Genomic DNA, 25,439 nt, shown 5'->3' with positions numbered 1-25,439 from the left:
GTAGTTGTTACAAAACTATATAATACATTTTATATCAAGCATAATACTATATAATATGAAATTTTTTAGCTTTCTATAATTTAGATTATATCTCAACATCTAATAATACTGCAGACGGTTTATGTACGTGTTTTTATTTGAAAACATATGTTACCGAAATTATTATACAAAAACAAAACTAAATTAAGCTAAAACATTTTATTTAGTTTAAAATAGTATACCCGCCGCTGATACTGAAAGTATATTATAAAAATACATAAATAAAATTTCGAATATTAATTTTTAAAAATTAATTCTTCAAATATCTACACAAACAATCTACCAAAATTTTGAAAATTGATTCATTTTCTTTCAAATATGTATCTAAACAAACTATATCTATACTATGAAAAGGAAATCATTACCAAAAAATCTACTTAAAAAAGTTGTTGGACCTTTTCACTAACTAATTATTATTGGTCCAATTATTTTAAAATACAGAAATTTAAAAATAACAATTTAAAATTTAAATCATCTATATTTTTTTAATTATAAATATACTTTTATAATAATTAAATTAAATAATGATTTTTAAAATATGTATATAACCCGCGGACGACAACAAAATTAAGCGGAGCGGATGCGGGTACAAAATTATTTGTTGCAGGTTGTGCGAGTCATATTTTTTAACAAAAACAAGCTGAAAATCCGCGGGTTGGCGGGTCAGCGGGCGAGTTCGATCCGCAACCCAGCCTTAACTGTGTGTATATCGGATTAAATTTTAAATTGCTATTATTTAATAAAATATATTTTGATTAAAATTTATTCACAAATATGATTACAAAAAAATACAAATATGATCAGAAAGAAAAAACAAATATCAAAAATTAAATTTAAAACAAAACATATACCCGCCCTTAAAAGGGCGGGTCAAAATCTATAATTGGTTATAATTGCATGATGTTTTTATACATTTTAATTTTATTGACTATCGAAACTTGTAAAGGAAAGCAGACCAACTCCATTATTTGTCCATAATGTCCAGAGTTTTGTGGTCTCATATATATGCAAGGGTGTGTCTTCCATATCTTGTAAGTTGTAACCGTGGCTGCGCTTTCAAGCGGTCTCTCTTTCATCTTTATGAAGTAACTAATGGTTTATCCGCCCTTCGGGCAGAATACTTGTTTTCTAAACATATTTTTGTTATTTATTATAAAATTAAAGTATTCATGAATAATTTTTGAGGTGAATTTTTTTTCTCAATGTACATTTTATCATTTCAATCCTCTTGTGATGTGTTTATTTAGTTTGGAAACAAAAGTATAATCTGCTAAATTAGTTGAGCCTTTCATTGAACATATTAATGCATGTCAATAAGAAACCATACTCGCGAGTGTATGAAGTAGCCAAACGTTTTACTTCTCAATTGTGTACGAAGATATTATTTATTTGATTTAAAGCTTATATGTTTATTAAAATCTATGATGTAATTTTTTGGTAAGAATATATGATGTGGTTTTGTTTTTATTTACCTTTATGACATTATACTATTTTAATTAAGATGAAAACTACTATCTTAATTAATGTTATCCATTTTCACTGATATTGTATAAAAGAAACAAATCATTATCTTTATTTGACCATTTTTCTCTATTTTCAATAATATTAAAACATAATCATTCCTCATAAAATTTTGTATTTAATTTTTTGAAATAATTACAATGACATGTCTTTCTGTTTTATGTATATCATAGTAATTAATTAATACTCCCTTCGTTTCATTTTATTTGTCGTTCTAGAATTCGACACACAGATTAATAAAAAAATTAAATGTTTTGTATTAAAATCATAAAACGACACCTATTTTGCAATAAAAAAATGGAGCCTAATTTCAAAATCCAAAAAAAATTGATATCCGGAAAATAGCTTTTAACCAATAAAAAAATAGCTTAAAATAAAAAGTCAATAAATTTTGCATTAAAATCATAAAATGACACTTATTTTGAAACAAAAAAATGCTCTAAAACGACATCTAATTCGAAACGGAGGGAGTATCAACCAAAAATTAACATAAAAATATTCAAAGAAGAAAAAACAAATAAATAATGTAATCTCTTCTTTATAATTTCTTTTCAAAATGCAGCACTATATTTATTATCCTAAAAATTATTTACAACAATTATCTAAAAACGTACATATTATTAAAAAAAAATATAATACGGATGCGGACCTCCCATCATGGTATACGGAGTCTAAATGAGTCTGTGTTTGCTGACAAAAAAAATATTATTGTTTTGCAGTTGAGAGTGTTTTGATAAACAATAAACTAATACCAATTTATATTTTTATCAAAAATAATAATGAAAATAGGCATGTGCAAAATATTCGGACTCGAAGAACCGACTCCAAAATCAGGATCCCGAACCTGATCAGACCCGGGGTAAATATCTGAATGGGTTCTGAACTGATATATCTGAAGAACTGGTTCCGAGAACCGAATGAGTATCCAAAGATATCTAAAATGTGAATATATGTCTAAAAATATATGTTATAATTATATTTATAATTATTTTAATATTTTAAATTAATATAAGTTAACTATAATAGTTATTTTCGGTATTTTGAGTATTTTTGGATAAAATATGATAGTTTAGATAAAAGTACACCCAAAAACTGTGTATAATAGATATTTTTGGTTACTTTTGAGTAATTTGGATACAAAAATTTGAACTGAATCGGGTACTTTCGTGATTTTGGATACAAACAACCAAAAACAACCGAACCCGTTTTAGATACTTTGGTTATTTGGTTATTTTTCAGGTTCCTATGCATGAGAACCGAACCCACCCGGACCCGACTGGAACCCGACCCAAAATTTTATAATATCCGAATGGAGCCTAATTTAAAAACCCAAAAAACCCGATACCCGAAAGAACCGAACCGTACCCGAATGCCCATGCTTAAATGAAAAACTTATTAAGTTTAAATGTTTGAAAATGAAAATATAATACGTAAACTGAGAAATCGAGAAATTCAGTTGCTCTCGAAACATTTTCATCACCTGTTGGAGTAGAAGAGACAAGAGGTGTTTGAGAAAAATAATGCATCATCGACCCATAATTTGGAGGATAATTCGTAACAGATGATGGCATGAAGAAATTTGGTGAAAACCTATAGTTTGGTAAATTTTGGTGTTGGTTAGAAGTTTGGTTTTGAAATTGATAATTATTGGGATTTTGGAAGTTAAACGGAATATTAGAAGAGTTTTGAGTGTTAAAAGGATTGTTATTGGGATCTATTTAACAAAAAAAAAAATTAAAACACTAAAATAGTTGATTATAATGAAAAATTACATTTTTCCGTATCCAAATGAAATGAGAGTAGTCTCTATTTATAGATTAAAAATCTTGAATTTTGATATAATTTTTTATCTTTTTTAGGTTTTGTTATATAATAAATACGTTTGAATTATTGGGTGAGGATAAAAACAAAAGAAATCTGAACAGCCAGTCAGAACAATATTTAAACTTTATTCAGATTTTTTAAAAAAATAGTGTGAAGCCGATACACGCGCTCTATTTTTCTGTCCAATCAAAAAGTGACACTTGGCAGAAGTGGACCAAAAAAAAATTTCAACCGTTGAACTTTGCAACAGGTGTTTATACCAACTAGATTTACACAATTTATTAATAACCCCATTGTAAAGGTTTCAACAGCTAAAACATGTTATCAAGATCCTCGTTGTGGATGGTCTAAGAACCTTAAACAATTAGGTAGTGCCGGATCTAGAGATGAGTGTTATGGAAGGCAATATCAAAATTGTTTAAAGAATATCCGAGGCATAGTATACATTATCAAAATATTACATGGAATTTAAAAAAAATCATCTGGGACACTTGTCCCACCCTTCTACCATGTGGTTCCGCCACTGCAATTAGGTGGCATTTGTTTATTTGTTTAGAAAAAGTTAAAATGTAAATACATAATTAAATATTAATTTTTGTTCTTTAAGAACCTCCAACGGGCTTTACCCGATAATGTTATCATGTCTAACATAAGAAAAGTATACACGATTAAAATCAATTCTGTTGAGTCAACGTTAATGCATTTTCCTTTCCCAACTTGTATTTGTTGTACAGTATACTTGCGGTTTACAATCATATACTCACATAAGAAAACTATACACAATTGAAATCAATTCTGTTCCAGCCAACGTGATGGCATGTCCTTTCCCAATTTGTATTTATTGTACAGTATACTTGCACCATACTTGCGGTTTACAATCATATACATAAATAAGAAGGAGCATACCTGACGAAGAAGCATCTTCGAGAGCTCCATCGTTGTTTTACTCCATCTTTTCTTTTTCTTTCAGAAACAAAAAATAATTTTTCCTTTTTGCAAGATTTTCAGTTTGAGTTTGGTTATAATAAATTATTCACCGTTGAGCCGGAAGGCAGAAGCGGTGGACTTGCTTTGTTTTATTTGGATTCTTTAGATGTAGAGATAGTTTTTTCCAATAATCGTATGATCGATATTGAGGCCTCTATAGAAGGACATAAGGTTTCCATTACCTTCGTCTATGGAGATCCGGTTGTGGAATACCGAGAGAATGTATGGGAAAGGCTTACCAGGATGAGCCTCAATAGAAATGGTCCTTGGCTAATGCTTGGTGATTTTAATGCTATTACAGGAAACCATGAGAAAAAAGGTGGGAGGAAGAGACCCGATGCATCGTTCATACCTTTTAAATCGATGCTGGCAAACTGCGGGATGATAGATTTTCCATCAAGAGGTAACCAATTTTCCTGGGTTGGTAATAGAGTTTCAGGGAAGGTCCAATGCAAGCTGGATCGTGCCGTTGGAAATGAAGATTGGCACCATATTTTTTCCCACACAAATGTGGAGTACTTACGCCTATGGGGCTCTGATCATCGCCCTATACTTGCTCGCTTTCTCTCTAAGCAAGGAAATATTCAAAAGGGCTTTAAATTTGATAAACGGTGGATAAGTAAAGATGGACTGAGAGAAACGATACTACAAGGCTGGAGTGATCCCAGAAACCTCCACCCACCGGACCTGCACGATAGGATTGCAAACTGCCGAAAGGCAATCTCGCAATGGAAGCGCAAGAATCCCTCTAACTCGAGCGTTCGTATAGAGGAGTTAAAAGATAAGCTCGAAAAAGCGCAACTAGACGATGCCATTACAAATGACGAGATTCTCCAGCTGAAATGGGACCTTTGTTCTGCCTTCCGAGATGAAGAAATCTACTGGAAACAGAAGAGTAGAGCTAACTGGCTGAAAGAAGGAGATAGAAATACGAAGTTTTTTCATGCCAAGACGAAACAAAGACGAGCGAGGAACAGGCTCACTAAACTTAAAAAGCCCACGGGAGGATGGGCAGAGAGTGAAGAGGATATCGAACGCGTTGCAGCGGAATACTTCCAAGTACTTTTCACCACATCCAGCCCGGGGAATTTTGAGGATGCTCTCCGGTATGTTACCGCGAAAGTCTCGACAAAGTGTAATGAGACACTTACTCGTGCACCATCAGATGATGAGATTAAAAAAGCGCTCTTTGATATCAACCCGGAGAAAGCGCCGGGCCCTGACGGGATGACAAGTTTGTTTTATCAACGTTTCTGGGGAATCACGGCGAAGGAGATCTTCCAGACGGTAAAGGACTTCTTCCTGACCAAAACTCTGGATCCTAGACTGAACCAGACGAGCATATGCCTCATCCCCAAGACGGATCGACCAAGCGAGATGACGGAGTTTCGTCCAATCAGCTTATGTAACGTAAGCTACAAGATTGTCTCCAAGATCCTTAGCAACCGTCTGAAACGCTTCCTCCCGAATCTGATTTCGGAGACCCAATCGGCCTTTGTGGCTAAGATACTGATCACAGATAACATCCTTGTAGCGCAAGAAATTTTCCATGCTCTGAGAACCAATCCCAGCTGTAAAGCGAAGTTTGTAGCCATCAAGACAGACATGAGTAAAGCCTACGATAGAGTAGAATGGTCCTTTCTAGAGGCATTAATGAGGAAACTGGGATTTAACGAGCGTTGGATCTCTTGGATACACCTATGTATTTCCTCGGTTTCCTACAATGTGCTCATTAACGGCGAACAGAAAGGCAACATTACCCCTTCCAGAGGTCTCCGGCAGGGTGATCCGCTCTCCCCTTTTCTCTTTATAATCCTGACGGAAGCACTGATCTCCCAAATAAATGGGGCAGAGAGCGAAGGCAGATTAACAGGATTGAAGATAGCAAGAGACAGCCCTCCGGTTTCACATCTCTTGTTCGCGGATGACAGCTTATTTTTCTGCAAAGCTGAAACGCAACAGTGCACAGAACTCATGAAGATCATCGAAAATTATGGCAAAGCTTCTGGACAGCAGCTGAACGTCTCCAAATCCTGTATCTTCTTCGGTAGTAAGGTTCCGGCGGAGCTAAAGACTGAGATAAAAGAGGCTCTGGGTATCTCTCGAGAGGGAGGCATGGGAGTCTACCTGGGACTTCCAGAGAAGATATGCGGCTCTAAGAAACAAGTTTTTTCTTTTATCCAGGAACGCCTCCTGAGTCGAATAAATTCCTGGTCTGCGAAATTACTTTCCAAAGGCGGAAAAGAAGTGTTAATCAAATCTGTTGCGCAGGCGCTCCCTTCATATGTCATGTCATGTTTTCTCCTACCGCAAGACATTATAAAAAAGATGGCCAGTGCAATAGCGAAATTCTGGTGGAGTACCAAGCAAAACAACAGAGGCCTACACTGGATCGCATGGGATAAAATCTGTGTACCAAAAGATAAAGGTGGTCTGGGCTTCCGAGATTTAAAAAATTTCAATCTTGCCTTGTTAGCCAAACAATTGTGGCGCCTCGTCCAATATCCATCATCCCTACTAGCCAGAGTTCTTAAAGGGAGATACTTTAGAAATTATAATCCGATTGATGTCGAGAAAGCAAGCGCACCTTCATACATTTGGCGCAGTATGATGGCCGCGAAACCTCTCCTGAAATCTGGGCTGCGGAAATCAATTGGTTCTGGTTACAACACCCGAGTTTGGGATGAGAACTGGATCCCCACCATCCCGCCAAGAAAACCGTCCGGTATAAGGCCTATCCAGAAACCTAATCTGCTGGTATTTGAGCTCATTGATCGTCATACCAAAACATGGAACTTGGAGCTGCTGAAGACTCTTGTTGATCCAGAAGATGTCCCGCTTATCGCTAGCTTAAAAATCAACAGGTCTTTCAAAATTGATAGTTTTTGCTGGGCTTATACGAAATCAGGTATCTACTCCGTCAAATCAGGATATGACGAGATGTGTCGTTTGAATAAGGTCCAGCCTCCTGACCTATGTAATGAAGCGAGTATAACCGGTTTACTGCAACAGGTTTGGCAAGTCAAGACAGTGCAGAAAATAAAACATTTCATGTGGCAGGCCCTATCGAACTGCGTCCCTGTTTGTAGTCGACTGGCTGATCGGCACTGTCACCCGACGCGGACATGTCCCCAGTGTGGGCTGCAAGAAGAAACGATTAATCACATGCTCTTTGAGTGTCACCAAGCGGCACAGACTTGGGAGCTTGTGCAACTCCCTCTACTTCCGGGAGAACTCCCGTGCTCGTCGTTATACAGCAACTTCGACTGTATCCTAAACCGGCTCCATAAACGGAATGGAAACGAGAACAGCCTGGCTTGTGTCCCTTGGATTCTATGGTTTCTATGGAAAGCGAGAAACGACAAAGTGTTCAATGACAAGGAGATCACGCCTTTGGAGGTCCTACAATCCGCGAAGACGGAAGCGGAGGCATGGAGATTGGCACAAATCGTCCCGGAAGTACTAGAAGAGAACGTAATACCAACTAGACCGGAGATAGCAGACACGCCACCACACAGACCGGTCTGCAGGTTCGATGCATCATGGAAGGACGACGATGCGCGTTATGGTGGGGGTTGCGTGATCGAGAATGAGGATAGGAGTACAATGTTCGGTTCATTTGCTAGTAACCGTGTTTTGTCTCCCCTACATGCAGAGTTCTCTACTCTGCTGTGGGCTATGAAGTCCTCACTAATTCTCGGTCACGTCTCGATGGCTTTTGAATCAGATTGTCAACAACTGGTTAGGCTTATTGAGGAAGAAGAAGAATGGCCAAGTCTTATGGCTGAGTTTGATGAGTTCTTTGAGCTCCGTTCTAAGTTTATGTTTTGCTCCATTTCTTTTATCTCTCGTTTAAAGAACATCCGAGCAGATCTCCTTGCAAAAGGTGCTCGGGCTCGAGGATTTTGTTATTCCCATGTTAACTCTGAGGTTCCAACTTGGCTGGTGCTTGACACCACTTGGTTAGAATCATCTTAATAAAAGTATGAAGCTTTCGTTGTCAAAAAAAAAAAAACCTCCAACGGGCTTTACCCGATAATGTTATCATGTCTAACATAAGAAAAGTATACACGATTAAAATCAATTCTGTTGAGTCAACGTTAATGCATTTTCCTTTCCCAACTTGTATTTGTTGTACAGTATACTTGCGGTTTACAATCATATACTCACATAAGAAAACTATACACAATTGAAATCAATTCTGTTCCAGCCAACGTGATGGCATGTCCTTTCCCAATTTGTATTTATTGTACAGTATACTTGCACCATACTTGCGGTTTACAATCATATACATAAATAAGAAAACTATACACGACTGAAATCAATTCTGTTAAGAGTCGGCGTGCATATTCCTTTCCCAAACTGTATTTATTGTACATATACTTGCGCTTAACAATCATATACTCACATAAGAAAACTATACACAATTGCAATCAATTCCGTTAGACTCAACGTGATGGCATGTTTTTTTCCAAGTTGTGTTAACTGTACAATAAAGTACTCTCTGTTTCTAAATGATAGATGCTTGAAACACGTAGTTCAAATTTTAGATGTTTTAACCTTTTCTAAATTTAGCCTATAATATTTGTTCTTCAAATATAAAATTTAGTATTCTTTCCGCTTCATTTTACTTTTTTTATTTTAGAGTTGTGCATACATATTAATAAAATATTTATTTTTTGTATATTTATATAAAAATGTCATTACCTATATTTGACTATATTTCAACCAATACAAAAATAAACTAGAGAATATAAAGAATCATATATTATATAAATTTAATAATTTTTACACTGAAATTTTAAAACTACACTTACTGAAACAGAAATTTTATTCTACAACTATACAACTACAACGACCATTAAAATGAAAAGGATGAAGTAATATTTGATAAAAATGATGTTAAAAGAATTTTTATTTACAAAAAAAAAAAAGAAAGACAAAAAGGTGTATAAAAGGTAGATAGATATATTGCTACTTCCACCATCTCTTCTTCTGAAAGCATTCAACCACTCTTAGAAGGAATACGATGGAAATGGACTTAAAGCTTGAGGTGATGGGGAGAGAAGTGATCAAACCTGCTACACCCTCACCTCATGATCACCTTCAACTCTCTCTTGTTGATTTCTCTTGCCCTGCAGTTTACGTCTCAATCATCTTCCTCTACAAATCTGAAGAACTAGCCACTGCATCGCCGGAGATCATCTCAAGTAAACTGAAACGCTCTCTGTCCAAGACTCTCTCCCGCTTCTATCCATTCGCTGGAGAGATAGAAGGCGTCTCCATCAACTGCAATGACAAAGGAGCCGTCTTCACTCAAGCACGCACCCATCTCCTTTTCCCCGAGTTCTTGAAAAACCGCAACGTTAACTCTCTAGAGGAACTCTACCCAAAGATCGAGGCGGGAGATTCTCCAACGAAGTGGCCATTGTTGAGTGCCCATGTCACTTTCTTCGGGTCTGGATCAGGAGTGGCTGTCTCTGTCTCTGTCTCTCACAGGATATGTGATGCGTCTTCATTTCATATGTTGTTAACAGACTGGGCAGCCACCACGGCAAACAAGAAGTCAAATGTGAGCACTCATCAGTTTGCTGAAGCTACCATTTATCCTCCTGCTCCACCTCACATGGCTCTACTACAGTCCCCAACAATGGACTCAAAGAAGTGTATAATGAACCGTTTCGTCTTTGAGCCCTCTAAGATCGCTGAGCTCAAACGCAAAGCCACTAGCCAAAGCGTCCCGATGCCTACACGTGTGGAAGTTATCACGTCAGTTATATGGAAATGTGCTACAAATGCCTCACGGTCTAACTCGGTTGCTCCAAGGTCAACGCTCATGTATCAAGCCTTGGACTTGCGGATTAGGCTTCCTTCTAATGTTTTGTCACATGACACGATTGGTAACTTACAAACAGCATTCTTTCTCAAGAAAGACGCAGAGAGCAAACTGGAGATCAGTGAAACCGTGGCCTCGTTCAGGACCGCCAAAGAAGGACTCATTCAGATGTTAAAAGATAATGTCCAAAGTAATACACTTGGTAAGGGTTTGTTGAAGGTGATGGGAAGTTGTATGTCGGAGTTCAAACCTGACATAGATGTATACCCAATGTCTAGCTGGTGCGGAAAGCCTTTTTACGAAGTTGATTTTGGATGGGGTTGTCCAGTCTGGTTGGGATCCCCTTCGCGTACCATATATGACAACATGGTGTATATTGCACTGATGGACTCAAAGAATGGGGGAGGTGTGGAAGCATGGATAAGCTTACCTGCGGAAGACATGTCTGTGCTTGTCCATGACGAAGAGTTGCTTGCTTATGCAGTTCTAAATCCTCCCGTACAGATCTAAGCAAATGGCAATATCAATATCCGAGATTGCACTATTATTGGTTTAATTTTTTTTCTACTGGTTTTTGTATTCGCTAGAATAAATTGACAGTCATTCAAATTTCATGTCACTTTATGTGTTTATGACACTACTTGAATGTCCTTGATATGTGCACAACCAGATGACACATCCGTCTTTGCTCCCAAATTTTAAAAACTACTATTATATATAGTGTGTCTCCCAAATTGTCATATTTTTATATTAAGATTAATTTAAAACTGTTTATACACCTTTAAATCTAATTACATTTAGCCCTAATTTTTGTTGTCAACTTCTTGCTTTTCCAGTTAAATATAAGAAAAGAAGCTTAATTTTTTTACAAGATGGTGACAAATCAGATGTTTGTTTCACAAAATATTACCACATAAGCCTACAGTTATTCTTAGCATGAAAAGCTATTCTTAGGGAAAAAAATAAACACATTACATTTAAAATTATGATATTTAAGAAGTAAGAATCTATTTAAATAGATGAACTTATAAATAGATGAAACTTAACTCTGTTTATATATGTTTAAATAGTCTTTTTGATTATTGTATCGAGATTTTATCTATCAATTTGGATTTCGGATATCAAACATTTTCAATTATGTTCTATCTTTTTCACAATTTATCATAATTTTTCTTATTTTAGTGAATGATATGTTTGTTATGTTAAACATGAATATTTTAAAGAAGTATTCTTTATGTGTTAGTATATATCTTAAATGTGTTTTATAAAAACAAGTTTTAGTATCCAGTGCCAAAATTTTGTAGTTGTATTTTTGTATCAATTTCATATTAGACATCGTCTAAAGAAACCCTAAAATTATATGAAAAACAGTATTTCAAAAGAGAGGATATAAAATATTTTTTTAGACCAAATCACTATCAACTTATAATTTATTCATTTTCTTTCGGAACATTATGTCACTACAAGAAAACAGGTCTATTGCAAGGGAAATTTGCGAGTGAAAAATTTCCTTGCAAATTTGCGACAGGTTTGCAATGGAATTGCAATAGAAAATAAAACCCTCGCAAATCTCTCGCAAATTTGCAAGAGAAAATTAGTCATCGCAAATTTGCAAGAGATTTGCGAGGAAAGTTACAGAGTCCTCGCAAATCTCTCGCACATTTGCGAGGGCTAATTTTTCCTTGCAAATTTGCGAGAGATTTGCGAGGGTTTTATTTTCTCTTAGAATTCCGTTGCAAACATATCGCTAATTTGCGAGGTATTTGCAAGACATATGTGATATTTTTTTTTATCACATTTCTCACAAAAAATCAAATAAAGTTAATAAATAAAATATTAAACTAAAATATTTAGTATTTAACAAGTATATCAAAAAATATTTTTGGAAAATTACAATATCAGTCAACTAATATTCACGGGATTAATATTTTTCTATATTTAAACTAATATTACGAAGTACTAAACATCAAAACTCTATAATTTATACAATACACGTCAAATAAAATTTCTAAGAAATTGAAACAAATTTTCACTTTAATTACTATTTTCATAAAAAAATAAAAAAAAATTTTAGTCCACAAGAAATATAACAAAACCTCAAACGAAACCCTAAAATCATTGACTTATGAATTTGCAAGGAATTTGCAAGGGATCCATCGCAATTCTCTTGCAAATTTGCGAGAGAATCTAAACGCTCGCAAATTTGCAAGGGAATTGCAATGGATCCGTCACAAATCCCTTGTAAATTTGCGAGGAAGATAGAATCCCTTGCAAATTTGCAAGGGATTTGCGAGGGTCGCTTGCAATTTCTTTGCAAATCCATTGTTTCATACATTTGAAAAGTTTGGGGTTTCATTAATGATTTTGGTGTCAAAGAATACATTTTATTGAAACATTTAATGTTTAAATTGTAAATCGACATATTTTCTGAAAAATTATTCAATTATGGTTATGATTTTTAATCCCGATATTTAAACTAATATTACATACTACCTAACATCTATATATATGTTTTGAAAATTTAATCAACTATAACTATGATTTCTATTCCTGACACTTAAACTAATATTACTAGTAATAAATATTGAAAACATAATTTTATTTTTAAAAACCCAAAATATATAAAATACATAACCAAAAATTTAAAAAAAAATCTATAAACGAAACCCTAAAATAATTTGTCTTATAGATTTGCAATAGATTTGCAAGGGATTTCTTGTAATTCCGTTGCAAATTTGCGAGAGAATCTAAACGCTTGCAAATTTGCAAGGGAATTGCAATGGCTCCGTCACAAATCCCTTGCAAATTTGCGAGGAAAACAGAGCCCCTCGCAAATTTGCAAGGGATTTGCGAGGGTCGCTTGCAATTTCTTTGTAAATCCATTGTTTCAGGCATTTGAAAGGTTTGGGGTTTCATCAATGATTTTCATGTCAAAGAACACATTTTATTGAAACATTTAATGTTTAAACTGTAAATCGACATATTTTCTGAAAATTTATTCAATTATGGTTATGATTTTCATTCCAGATACCTAAACTAATATTACATACTACTTAACATCTATATATATGTTTTGAAAATTTAATCAACTATAACTATGATTTCTATTCCCGACACTTAAACTAATATTACTAGTAATTAATATTGAAACCCTATTTTTAAAAAAAAAAAAACCAAAATATATTAAATACATACTAATCCACCAAAAAGTTTTAAAAAAATCTATAAACGAAACCCTAAAATATTTTGTCTTATAGATTTGCAATAGATTTGCAAGGGATTTCTTGCAATTCCGTTGCAAATTTGCGAGAAACTTGCAACGGAATTAGGTTAATATAAATATAATGTGGCCAATCACGTTGAAAGGCGAGGATCAGTAACTGTGTAACCACAACCATTGATAAAACTTAATCTAACGGACACAAATGCACAAAAGTTAAAAACCACTTTTTTTCTTTCTTTTATCTCCTTCTTCCTCTCAACACTTCGTAAACTAAATCTCTTTTTTTTTCAGTATAACTCTCTGAATGAAATATTTCTCAAACACCATCATCATCATCTCGATCTTCACCTTCTCGTTCTCCTCTACTCACAATTACTCTTTTTATTTTATTTTCTATCAGTTTTGTTTTCAGACGAAGATCTGTGAACAAGAAGAAGATAGGAGATTGAAGGAGGAAGAGGTAAGATAGGTGGTGGCTCGTGACTCTGAGCAGAGCCGGGTTGAAGATGCAACAGTGAGGAAGCAGAAGAAGCGTGACGGCGGAGGAGGCGTGACCCATATCTGGCACGGTGAAGCTTCGGAAACTGTGGTGGAGGAGGCATGGAAGCTGCAGTGGAGGAGACACTGACAACGACGTCTCCGGTCAAGTCTGGACGAGGCAAGGCAGCTGGTTGTTGGAGGAGGCGCAAGGTTCATGGAGGAAGCGGCAGAGTTTTCTTTTTTTTCTTAGGTTTAGGGTTTTTTTTGGTTAAGAATAAACCGAATTGGGATTGTGGTGGTTTGACTTTATTTATTAATTTCTGATTTATTTCTGTAAACCAGGATTTATTAATTTTTTATTTGTAAACCAATTTGAAATTATAAATAAAATTATTTTATTTTTAGTTATAAAGAACATTTGTGTAATTTTTATTAATTTAGTTCTAATTATAATTATTTTCGATTTATTGTAGAAATATCTATAATAGATTTATTGTAGAAAAAGGTCCTTAGAAAATTTGCAACGGAATATTCAATTGCAAATTTGCGACGAAATCATTTCTATCGCAAATTTGCAACGAAAAATGTTTCTATTGCAAATTTGCGAGGAAAGATTTTCCGTTGCAAATTTGCGAGGAAATACTTTCTGTTGCAAATTTGCGAGCGTTTTGCAAGCGATTTTAATTTGCGACTAAAGATTTGCGAGGGAATCAGTTCGCTTGCAAATATCTTGCAATCGGCGATTTGCAACGGAATTGCAATGCGTTTTTCCCTTGCAACAGACAAGTTTTCTTGTAGTGTGTAAACACTTCATCATTGGATTAATTATATGTTTAACTTAGTTTTGTTGTTGATTTGTCAAGTTCTCTAAAATTTCATTCTAAGTCATTAGTTTTATAAACATCTTAGTGATATATCGTTAAATTCGAGACAATTAACCAGCAAACTGATCTTAACAAATTTTTAGTGATAATGTCATAGTTAATTTTTTCTTACATTTAGTTTATTAACATTAAGAAGACTATATCTTAATATATATTTGTCGTTATAGTATCTATGAGCAATAGTGCGTGCAATACATAAAAAAAAATTTCTAGCTATATGTCTTTATTTGATTCAAAATCCAACATTTAAATAAAAATACTCATCATGCACCGGTTCTACTGAAATTTGCGGGTAACCCGCAGGGCTAGCGTTAGTTTTAATTTTAAAAAACTAATTACGTTAATAATATTTTAATTATTTATTATAAAATTATTTTCCGTGGGTAATTTAATTTATAAATATTTATTATCTAAAATAATATAAAATATTTTTTATATAATTAAAATAATATTAAAACTGTATTCTACATATTTTGAAGAAAATATTTCTTTTTCTCCAAAAATATTTATTAATTTGCGGATTGACAGGTATCTGCAATTTAAGTTAGGTTTACTAGTACCGACCTCGTAAAAGTAAACTTGACATGCCGCACCCGTCCCAATTTTTTTTGAAAATCAGTTGATCTGCATCCATCCGCGGTGGATAAATAAAAGCGGACTGCCGTCCAGCTCTACTTGCCATTGGAGTTGCTCTACTGAAGTGTTGTCTGTTATTTGTTTTGTTCGAATTATTATTAATCTTTTATCATCTTTCCTTAAATCTTATCTGAATATTTGATAATATATTATGTTTATCGGTTATTGTAATTTTGTTGATGTTTTATGAAATGTGATTATTTCTAATAATTTTAGTGCCACTGAGATTCTTCAATAAGAAGTGTTTGATTTCAAATTCAAGTAGGGTAATGATACTCTAGTTATTACTAGAGATTCAAACAAAGCGAGATCTTTGCTTGCATCATACAGCTTAATCGTAGACCTCTTAAGGCAAACCCGAAACTGACAAAAGTGAATATAATGAAAAAAAACTTTCTTAGTTTTCTGATACAGCCATAACCATCCCCTTATTATTGGACCAAACCTTCTTTCTAGAGACTATTGTTAGTTTATACTATTAATAAAATACTAAAACTACATACATTTTGTCAATGAAAACATTCCTATTCATAAAGACAACACACAAGCCATGAAGATCACAGACACTTGGCTTCAAATCCTGAGCAAGATCTTTGTGGAGTAAACGAAGAAAGTTCTTAAGCTATGTAAACTACAACTCATCGACACAAAAGCAACCTACAGAGACTTGGAAAATACTCGTAACAGCTTTTCACTTCAACAGAACAACAAAAAAGAAGCTTCGTTCGATTGCATTTCTTGAAATTTTATCTCTAGAATGAGGTATGTATACAAAGAGAGAGAACACAAACTTGTTAACTGATAACATTACCAAACATCTATCTTATGTTCCACGTAAGCTCTCTACTGATCCCAATAGTTTCTCAGCTGCGACATGTGAAGGAGAAGCTCATCTCTGCCCAAACCAGACACACTACTGGTCAAAATCCAAGGAGGATGTTGTTTAAAATTCTCTCTAATGATCTGTTGGAAAGCTTTAATGTTCTCGTCAGGTCTCTTCCCTTTGGCCGCTTTCATTTTATCACACTTAGTAAACACAAAGGTCATCGGTACCTGATCATCACAATTCACAACTACAAACAATCAAAGAGAAACTCCTCAAGAAAAAACAAAAACTCATACAGTACTGAGAAATTTTCAACATACATTGTTGCGACCGAGCCAATTCGCACAATCAAGATCAATCTTCTGAGGAGGAACACTTGCATCGATCAGAAGAAGCACACAAACAAGTGTGTCTCTATTCAAGAAGTAACCTTTCGTAAACGCAGACCAATCCGTCTTCGCAGCATCCGACACTTTAGCAAACCCGTAACCAGGCAAATCCACAATGTACCAACTCTTATTCACCAAGAAGTGATTGATAAGCTGAGTCTTTCCTGTTTTTCCCCCCAAATTAAAAATAAATAAAAATCAAAACTTTCAAGATAAAGATTGAGTCTTGAATCAAGAATCAAGAAACAAGAATCAAGAATCAAGAATCAAGAATCAAGGACCAAGAAGCAGACCAGGTTTCTTGGAAGTGAGAGCGACTTCTTTTTTACGGACCAAACAGTTGATAAGCGAGGACTTTCCGACATTGGAGCGGCCCAAGATGGCGATCTCGGGGAGGTCGTCTTTAGGACAGTCTCGAGCACGAGCGCTGCTCTTGACGAACTCGACTTGTTTGATCTGGGAGTGACCCGCGAAAGGTCCGATGACGATGTTGGAGCCCGGAAGGACCATATCGTCTGTTAACTCCTCGACTTCGACGCCGGGAGGTACGAACAGGACGGAGCGGGCGAATCTGGCTTCGTCGGAGATGGAACGGGTCGTGGGGAGAGAGGAAGATGTTGTGATTCGTGGGGTGGAGATGAGATTCGGAGTACGGAAGAATCGGGTTGTGTGGTGGAGTTTTTGAGAGTGGAAGTGTGAAGGTCGTAAAGGAGCGAGATTTATCGTTAAGAATCGACATCGGAGTATCACCATTCTCTTTTTGGGTTGCAGAGATGTTTGTGTGTTTGGGTTTAGAATGAAGATAGGGTTTTTGAGTTTTAGGATCAGACCAGAGGATGGTTCCTGCTGTTTCAAACGGAGGCTTTCATTTTCTTTTCTAAAAAAATGTTTTCCTTTTTTCTAGGAAAAATGTTTTACGTTGTCAAAGAAAACTTGCATATAAAACATATAAATGTGTGTTTCCAAAAGATAAAGTTTTCCATAATTTTTTCACATATCACACGAAAAAACTAATTTGAATTTTATTATTATTGGACCTAATGTAATCAAATCAACTAGTTTGCTGCTATTTTGGAATAATGGGATAGTCAGATTTTACAAAAATCTAGATATATATGTTGAATCAATATATTTTTAAAAATAGTGTCTCGACAAGTCCGATTTAAAAATAGGGTTCAAAAATCCATTGGTTAACCATATTGGTTATAAACTTATAATTACATGATATTTTATACATTTTAATTTTATGGATTATCGAATTGTAAAGGAAAGCAGACCAACTCTATTATTTGTCCATAATGTTCAGGGTTTGTGGTCTCATATATGCATGAGTGTGTCTTCCATATCTTGTAACCGAAGCTGCGCTTTCAAGCAGCCTCTCTTTCATCTTTATGAAGTAATCAGAAATCTAAATTATTTTCGTGACTACTAAAGCTTTCATTCTTTTTAGTTTATACTATTCAATAAAGCTCATCCATGAGCTATTTCCCTTTCGTTTTAATGTTCTAATAAAGTTCATGAGAGCATAACGGTAACATTTGTTTCAGTTGAGGGCATCAATTTGCATCGTCAACTAATCTTACAAGCAACATGTTGTCTGGATCAAAATAATTTCATGAACCGACCTTTAAGTGTATATAGACTTTGGCTAGATTTCGTAGGTAAAGCCTATATAAAGATTCATCACAGCCGTAACTTTCTTGATGATCTATTAGAAAAGTACTAATTAAGGATGACACACAAACGTGTATTAGCAGTACTTTGTTAGATATAACTAAAGTATTACATGTGAATATATCAAAGATTCTTCTTCTGTTTCTGGGTATAGATGTAATCAACATGAGCAACCAAAGACCTCCTCATTAAGCAATCTTCGTCGTCAGCACCACAGTTCTCTTCTGCCATATCATCCAGTTTTCCTTCTATGCTCTTTTCCTGAATCAGATATTAGGACATATCAAACTACATGTACAAAAGTTCATATTTGATATGTTTACAAATGTTCGCTAATATTACAAGCTCTGATGTATACATTTTATTATAACTACTACATGCACATATAAGTTCTATATATGGATATATATATACGTGTGTGGAAATGAACTCATGGAATGTGACTAACCAGCGGGTCAGCCGTAACAATTGTGATAGAGGCCGAAAAGGTCGGGTCGGGACGGGCGGTGCACATCAGCGTGGAGCAAAGGAGGAGAGTTATCGTGAGAAGAGCAGAGAAGTTTGCCATTTTGATGATGTTTTCTTCGGTGGAGAATTAGATATGTTAAAGAGATGATTTGATGACGGGTTTGGCTTCTTTAAAACTTTGATATTTATAGAAAAAAAACAGTCAACTCTATTTTTGTTTTTTATTATTTAATTACCTTTTTATAAACCGAAATTAACGCACGTTGATAACCTCAAATGTTTGTGTGATAAAGAAAAAGAGAGTCTAATTATGGAGTTTTTGTTGACTCATTTGACCGATAAGACTGAAAGTGGAAGAAGATAATATTCTTTCACACTTGCGCGTAGTGTTAGTGGTGGAATTGAACCAAACCCCACAAGAAGAAGAAAAGAATATATAGTCGGCGTGTATGAAACGTGGGATGGTAGAGTGATAATCATCCACTTATTAAAGGCATGTCTATCAATTTTCCTTTTTAAAATACATTTCACATTTGAATATGAACAAACCATCTTAACACAAGCGATACGTCCCCCCACCACCACACGTTTATACGGTGAGTTGGTGATATCATCCCTAATGGAACGCACCAAACTCAAAAGCGTGTTATTTGAACATTTAATACTACTGATAGCTTGGGTCGGTTTCATTCATATATATCTAAACTTCGTAAACATGATCGCTAGATTTAGTATGGTCTCCGAATTATGGTTTTTTTTATCCCGAATTTTGGTTTAATCTTTGGGAGAATGATGATAATATGAACGAGAGCGAGAGATGACTCATTTGACCGAAACAACAACAGAAGCTGACTTTCAAAACCAGCTGTCCACACTGTTTTGCAGAGAGAAGTAAGGTGGATGATGGGTTGGATTTTAACTTTTACTTATTTAATTATATATATTTTAAAATCATCAATACGTAACTTTATTTAAAAAAAAAAAATTTACTAGTTTTTACTAGGACTGAGCATTTTATCCGTTAAATTTGATTCGATTCGTTATTCGTCACTATTCGATTCGAAAATTCCGGATATCTGTAAACTTTCGAAGCAAAGCAAATACTAAAATTCAATATCCGTTAAAATCGAAGCAAATCACAAATATTAAAACTTAGGAAGCAAATATCCGATTTGATCCGTCAATATATAAATACATGTATATCTTGATTATATTTAAAGTTCTAAATGTATAAAATTATATAATTATTATTCTAGCATATGATTTGACCGATTATATTCACATTATCACTTATATAAAAGTATTATATAAAAGGAAGAGAAAACATTTATGACAATTATATTTTTTTTCTTAAGTTTTGTGTTATTATAATTTTTAACTCAGGTTAAATATTTACAAAATGTGTAGATTCACTACTTCTTTTAACTTTTATCTTTTATATCATGCAAAAAATAATTTATAAAACAAATTTGTATCAAATTTTAAGATTATTTGTATTAATCAAATCAAATGAGATATTCGTAAGTATTCACAAATATTCGCAAATATCTATTTATTTTCCGGATATCCGTTTTTCGAATATCCGTATTTTTCCGAAGCAAAAAAAATCGGAAAATTAGATATCCATAATATTCGAAGCAAATCACAAATATCTTTAAAAACTCGGATATCCGATCCGTGCCAAGGTTTAGTTTTTACTACTGACTTACTATTAAAACCAACATTGAGACAACAAAAGTTTACACTAATAAATTTATAGCTAATGTCAATTACTCATGAGCCTTTCAGTTTTGGTTTGGTTTTCCGATTCTTAGAAATATAGTATCATGTGTTCAAAAAAAAAAAATATAGTATCCATTTGGGTATTTTAAAATTTTTGTTTCGATTTGGTTATTTTGATTTTCGGTTTGGTTTGAGTAAAAAAGTTGGAAACTGCTGATACCCTAGAAAAAACAGGTTCAGTTTGGTTCTTGTTTTTAGATATTTTTAATTGATTTTGGACAAAATTGAAGAATAATTTGGATTTTTGGATAAATAATTGTGTAATTCAGATTTTTGGATAACATATTGGATGATACATATAATTTAAAATATTTCAGAAAATTTTAGGATAATTTGGGGTTTTAGGTAATTCGATTTATAGATAATATTTTTATAATATTTAATTATTTGAAAACTAAATATGATTAATAGTTTTTGGTATATAAACTATATATTAAAAATTTAGGTACATATTCGGTTTCAGTTATTTAATTCTAGAGATGTAGAATCTCTTCAAATATTTTATGAAATTTTGTTAGGTTTTGGTTCCAATACTTTTTCGGTTTGGTAACTAGGCACGGTTAGTTCTTCGGTTCTAATTACATGTGCCCAGGCTTACTGTAGCTGCACTTACAAATACAGATTTAACAGAATAACTGTTGCGTATACAATCCAACCACTTATCTACATTATTTTGTGGTACTCCCCTATATATATATATGGGTCTCTTTGATTTAGACGTGAAGCGAAGCTTTCTTTTGTTAAGAAGAGTTGGAATGTTTCTTGTGGTTCCTTCAATCGGTGGATGTAAATCAACATTGGTGAACACCGTACAAGGAGCTGTTGTTGCAGATCCAGTGGTTAAGCTAAGAACTAATTTCTCACTGACACTGTTTTGCTTAAATTTTTTTTACATCGAACCTACTCTCACAAGTAGCACTTTTTTTAGAAAATGGGCTAGCTTCAAGTTCTTATCAGATTTGGTGGGTTTTCTTATTAAGGCCCACACGAAAAAGAACTTAAACGCGGACGTTACTCTTCAAAACAAATCTGTTACACAAGTCCAGCAAATAACTTCGCCTAAACAAAAACGAACAAAAACTATGAAACTGGCCGTTATCCAGAACCTTCCACGACTTGGATTAACAATAACGACCGCATCTCTTAGATCTTCTCCCTTACCCTCTCTCATCTCCACGCGTCGTCTCAGAAACCCCTCCTTAACCACCAGAGCCACCTTTACTCGCCGCAAGAAGGACATACACCAAGAACGCGCATCTCTGATCTCCGCAGGGACGATAACAATGCCTCCTGCGATTGAATTCGATCAGTTCATTCTAGCGACGTTCTTCGCTTCTCTATTCGCGTTAGTGCTTGTGTACGTTTTGCGTCGGAGTAGTCGTAGAGATGATGCGGATTCAAATCGGAGTAAGAAGAATCGTGGCCTCGTTCAGAACGATGCCGTCGTATCTAGGAATGTTGCTGATTCCGGAATCGATGTTATAATCGTTGGAGCTGGTGTTGCTGGTGCCGCTCTTGCTCATACTCTCGGCAAGGCAAGTCTTTCTATAATCAGCTTAGTGATTTTTATTTTACTTTCTATTTTTGGAAATTTTTTACAGCACTTTTGCTTTTCAAATAGAAATTTAGGATTTATCTATTGGCAACAATGTAATTCGATTTATCTAATTGATGATAAATCACTAAGAGACTTGTCTGAGCAAGTTTAAAGATCATAATATTGGAGATAGATATGTTTGTTATTGTGTGGGTTACAGGAAGGACGAAGAGTTCACGTTATAGAAAGAGACTTGTCTGAGCAAGACAGGATCGTTGGTGAATTGCTTCAACCTGGTGGTTACTTGAAGCTAATTGAACTCGGCCTTGAGGGTAAACCAATGAGCTTCAATGTGTTTTATATATATATATACTTGGATTAGAATTTTGTATTTATGTTAATAGTGTGTCCTTATGTAGATTGTGTGAAAGAGATAGATGCTCAACGAGTTCTTGGTTATGCTCTTTTCAAAGACGGGAAGCACACTAAACTTTCTTACCCCTTGGAAGCTTTTGATTCGGATGTCTCCGGGAGAAGCTTCCACAATGGGAGATTTGTGCAGAGAATGCGAGACAAAGCCGCTACTCTTTCAAAGTACTACACCATTTTTGTTTTTTATTTATTTTTAAATTCGATTCTGTTTATTCTAATGATTTGCTTGTGGTTTCAGTGTACGATTGGAGCAAGGAACAGTTACGTCTCTTCTTGAAGAGAACGGGACGGTCAAAGGGGTCCAATACAAGAATAAAGAGGGCAATGAGATTAGATTGTATGCTCCTCTCACAGTTGTATGTGATGGTTGTTTCTCCAACTTGCGTCGCTCTCTCTGCAAACCTAAGGTCCTCCTCTCTGGTAGATTAGTTTTTTTTTTTTTTAACGTGAAACTTACTGAGTTTGATATCCAATCAGGTGGATGTACCCTCTACTTTTGTGGGTCTTGTCTTGGAGAACTGTGAACTACCATTTGCAAATCACGGCCATGTTGTTCTCGCTGACCCATCACCCATCTTACTATACCCCATCAGCAGTTCACAAGTCCGTTGCTTAGTTGATGTACCCGGTCAAAAACTCCCTCCTATCGCAAACGGTGAAATGGCAAAGTATCTAAAAACACACGTTGCGCCTCAATTACCACCTGAGGTTCGTGAAGCCTTCATCGCCGCGGTTGAAAAGGGTAACATCAAAACCATGCCGAACCGAAGCATGCCAGCTGATCCGGTTCCTGTCCCTGGAGCACTTCTTCTAGGCGATGCATTCAATATGCGACATCCTTTAACCGGTGGTGGGATGACAGTGGCGTTGGCGGATATAGTTGTGCTCCGTGATCTTCTTAGACCAATTCGCAGCTTTAAAGACAAAGAAGCACTCTCTAAGTACATTGAATCATTCTACACACTTCGAAAAGTAAGTAAGCACCTTTAGATAAAATGAGTGGTTTCCCCATGTGTTGATGTGGCCCTTCTACAGCCTGTAGCTTCCACCATTAATACATTGGCGGGTGCCTTGTACAAGGTCTTCTTGGCATCTGCAGATGAAGCGAAAACAGAAATGCGTGAAGCTTGCTTTGATTATCTTAGCCTTGGAGGTGTTTGCTCATCTGGTCCGGTTGCGTTGCTCTCTGGTTTGAACCCTCGTCCTCTGAGTTTAGTTCTCCACTTCTTCGCTGTGGCGCTCTTTGCTGTTGGTCGTTTGATGCTACCATTTCCTTCGATTAAAAGCTTCTGGCTTGGAGCTAGGGTCATCTCGGTAACTGATTCTTCTCTTCCTTTGAAATAGAGTTAGTTCAACTATGTACACTAACATCTACTTTGAAATGTCTTCATGCACAGAGTGCTTCAGGCATCATCTTCCCCATAATCAAAGCAGAGGGAGTTAGGCAAATGTTCTTCCCTCGTACCGTTGCTGCCATATACCGCACTCCTCCCCCTCAATGATCCATTACATTGAATGATCAAAGCTATTCAGGCAAATTCTATTAACTTTTGTCTTATATCTGTGTTGATTAATGATAATCATTGTGGATATTTAGACAAGAGATCTCTGGAACAAAAGTGTAACATAGCTCCCTTAGTATATATGTGATTGAGAGCAAAGATTCTTGTAAGTTCATCAATGTAAAAAAAAAAAGTTAGCTTGAATCTGTTTTATGTGTTTCTATTATCTTAACATCTTGGACTTTAGTGAAAGAATAAGTAATCGGCGTGATAATCAGTCTCATCATGTATCTCCTGCGATGGAGTCATTGAGCGCGGTATAAAGACCCTTTTGAAGCGCAACGAGTATGTTACAGACTGTGAGGCATCTTCTCGTGAACTGTATTAAGGCAAGTCTCTCTGGTTTCATGAACTTCACTCGGAGAGCATATCCAGGGTTTACTATAGGGTTAACACATTCTTCACGAATATGAGACTGTTCATTTTTGGAGTAGCTGGTAGAACACATGAACTCATCAGTTTCATGCAATAACTCACCAGCTTTTCCATGCCCCAGAAAATAAAATCCTTGTCTTAACAAGATTTACCGTGTTAACAGTTTGATAAAGAAGCTTGATCTATCTCTCATCTCTGTACAAACAGGATCGATCTAGAGTTTTATATCTCGGATCTTGAAAAGAAAGGCTTGTTTTCTTGCCTCACAAGACATCTAGTAATTGGTAAATAACTCAAATAATAAGTTCAGTTTAAGCAATCTTCAAAGTAATATCTCAGTGAAACAGTGAAACCATTTTGGCATCAATGGCTAATCCGAACATGTAAAGTTACTGAGCTAGAGAGGAGGCTGGGACATGCATCAGGGTTAGAGACCAAACCTTATCCAATATAAGTTTCAAAGTAACTGAAATGAGAATGGTGTACCAAGCTATATAGATAGAATAATAGAGCGCAAATGAAAAATAACAATCCGTAAAAATTCTCGACCTCGTATTTGTTCGGTTTTTAAGAAATCTACTATTGTTACCCTATCCAGATTGTCCAAATCTACCTTTCGAATTAATACCGGCCCTGGCCCTTATATGTGAAGTTCTGCATAATATATGTAATGCAGTTTTATACTCGGACTGGTTTCCCCGCTACCAGACAAACGCATTTTTTGTTGTTGACAGCGGTTGATAGCGTTTCAAAATAATCATATAAACCGCTATAAATTGCTCTAAACCATTCTAAACCTCTTAAAATCAAAAGCTGGTTCCAGTTAGCGTTTGTGGTCGGCCGGTTGGATAAAAAAATTAAAATTAGAAATGGAATACTACAAATAAAAATATATAAAAATTTTAATATATTAACTTAAATTCACAAACAGTATCATAATTATTTTTATAATAACTTTAAACTA

The 25,439-nt window shown here is 35.1% G+C and overlaps 4 protein-coding genes across 4 annotated transcripts; 2 read left to right on the top strand and 2 right to left on the bottom strand.

Annotated features, from left to right (window-relative positions):
- The first annotated feature begins 9,400 nt into the window (after positions 1 to 9,400).
- LOC108850779 (BAHD acyltransferase BIA1-like) lies at positions 9,401 to 10,717 on the top strand. Its single transcript, XM_057008536.1, has one exon. The coding sequence runs from the start codon at positions 9,401 to 9,403 to the stop codon at positions 10,715 to 10,717; it is 1,317 nt and encodes a 438-aa protein (XP_056864516.1).
- A 5,423-nt stretch (positions 10,718 to 16,140) lies between these two features.
- On the bottom strand, positions 16,141 to 17,471 carry LOC108854147 (GTP-binding protein At2g22870). The gene is made up of 3 exons (XM_018627659.2): positions 16,939 to 17,471; positions 16,577 to 16,809; positions 16,141 to 16,483 (listed from the first exon to the last, which is right to left on the bottom strand). The coding sequence occupies exons 1-3, from the start codon at positions 17,396 to 17,398 to the stop codon at positions 16,274 to 16,276; spliced, it is 903 nt and encodes a 300-aa protein (XP_018483161.2). The 5' UTR covers positions 17,399 to 17,471; the 3' UTR covers positions 16,141 to 16,273.
- Positions 17,472 to 18,332: 861 nt separating this feature from the next.
- Positions 18,333 to 18,958, bottom strand: LOC108851586 (phytosulfokines 2). Its single transcript, XM_018625041.2, has 2 exons — positions 18,768 to 18,958; positions 18,333 to 18,580 (listed from the first exon to the last, which is right to left on the bottom strand). The coding sequence occupies exons 1-2, from the start codon at positions 18,885 to 18,887 to the stop codon at positions 18,443 to 18,445; spliced, it is 258 nt and encodes an 85-aa protein (XP_018480543.1). The 5' UTR covers positions 18,888 to 18,958; the 3' UTR covers positions 18,333 to 18,442.
- A 2,343-nt stretch (positions 18,959 to 21,301) lies between these two features.
- On the top strand, positions 21,302 to 24,244 carry LOC108855833 (squalene epoxidase 3). The gene is made up of 7 exons (XM_018629747.2): positions 21,302 to 22,104; positions 22,327 to 22,438; positions 22,526 to 22,700; positions 22,777 to 22,945; positions 23,016 to 23,510; positions 23,574 to 23,852; positions 23,936 to 24,244. Exons 1-7 carry the CDS (start codon positions 21,325 to 21,327, stop codon positions 24,038 to 24,040), a joined length of 2,115 nt encoding a protein of 704 aa, XP_018485249.2. The 5' UTR covers positions 21,302 to 21,324; the 3' UTR covers positions 24,041 to 24,244.
- The last annotated feature ends 1,195 nt before the right edge of the window (positions 24,245 to 25,439 follow it).

Source organism: Raphanus sativus, chromosome 4 (genome assembly GCF_000801105.2).
Source record: "Raphanus sativus cultivar WK10039 chromosome 4, ASM80110v3, whole genome shotgun sequence".
Lineage (NCBI taxonomy): Eukaryota > Viridiplantae > Streptophyta > Magnoliopsida > Brassicales > Brassicaceae > Raphanus > Raphanus sativus.
This window is presented reverse-complemented; position numbering and strand designations above follow the sequence as displayed.

Excerpts from the sequence above, each read along its gene's own strand:
- LOC108850779 (XM_057008536.1), top strand. The coding sequence starts at position 9,401 with ATGGAAATGGACTTAAAGCTTGAGGTGATGGGGAGAGAAGTGATCAAA.
- LOC108854147 (XM_018627659.2), bottom strand. The coding sequence starts at position 17,398 with ATGGTGATACTCCGATGTCGATTCTTAACGATAAATCTCGCTCCTTTA. Across the intron at positions 16,810-16,938 it reads TCTCACTTCCAAGAAACCTG|GAAAGACTCAGCTTATCAAT; the intron begins GTCTGCTTCTTG and ends GGGGAAAAACAG. Across the intron at positions 16,484-16,576 it reads ATTGGCTCGGTCGCAACAAT|GTACCGATGACCTTTGTGTT; the intron begins GTATGTTGAAAA and ends TGTGATGATCAG.
- LOC108851586 (XM_018625041.2), bottom strand. The coding sequence starts at position 18,887 with ATGGCAAACTTCTCTGCTCTTCTCACGATAACTCTCCTCCTTTGCTCC. Across the intron at positions 18,581-18,767 it reads TTGTTACGGCTGACCCGCTG|GAAAAGAGCATAGAAGGAAA; the intron begins GTTAGTCACATT and ends TATCTGATTCAG.
- LOC108855833 (XM_018629747.2), top strand. The coding sequence starts at position 21,325 with ATGTTTCTTGTGGTTCCTTCAATCGGTGGATGTAAATCAACATTGGTG. Across the intron at positions 23,511-23,573 it reads CATTCTACACACTTCGAAAA|CCTGTAGCTTCCACCATTAA; the intron begins GTAAGTAAGCAC and ends GCCCTTCTACAG. Across the intron at positions 23,853-23,935 it reads TTGGAGCTAGGGTCATCTCG|AGTGCTTCAGGCATCATCTT; the intron begins GTAACTGATTCT and ends CTTCATGCACAG.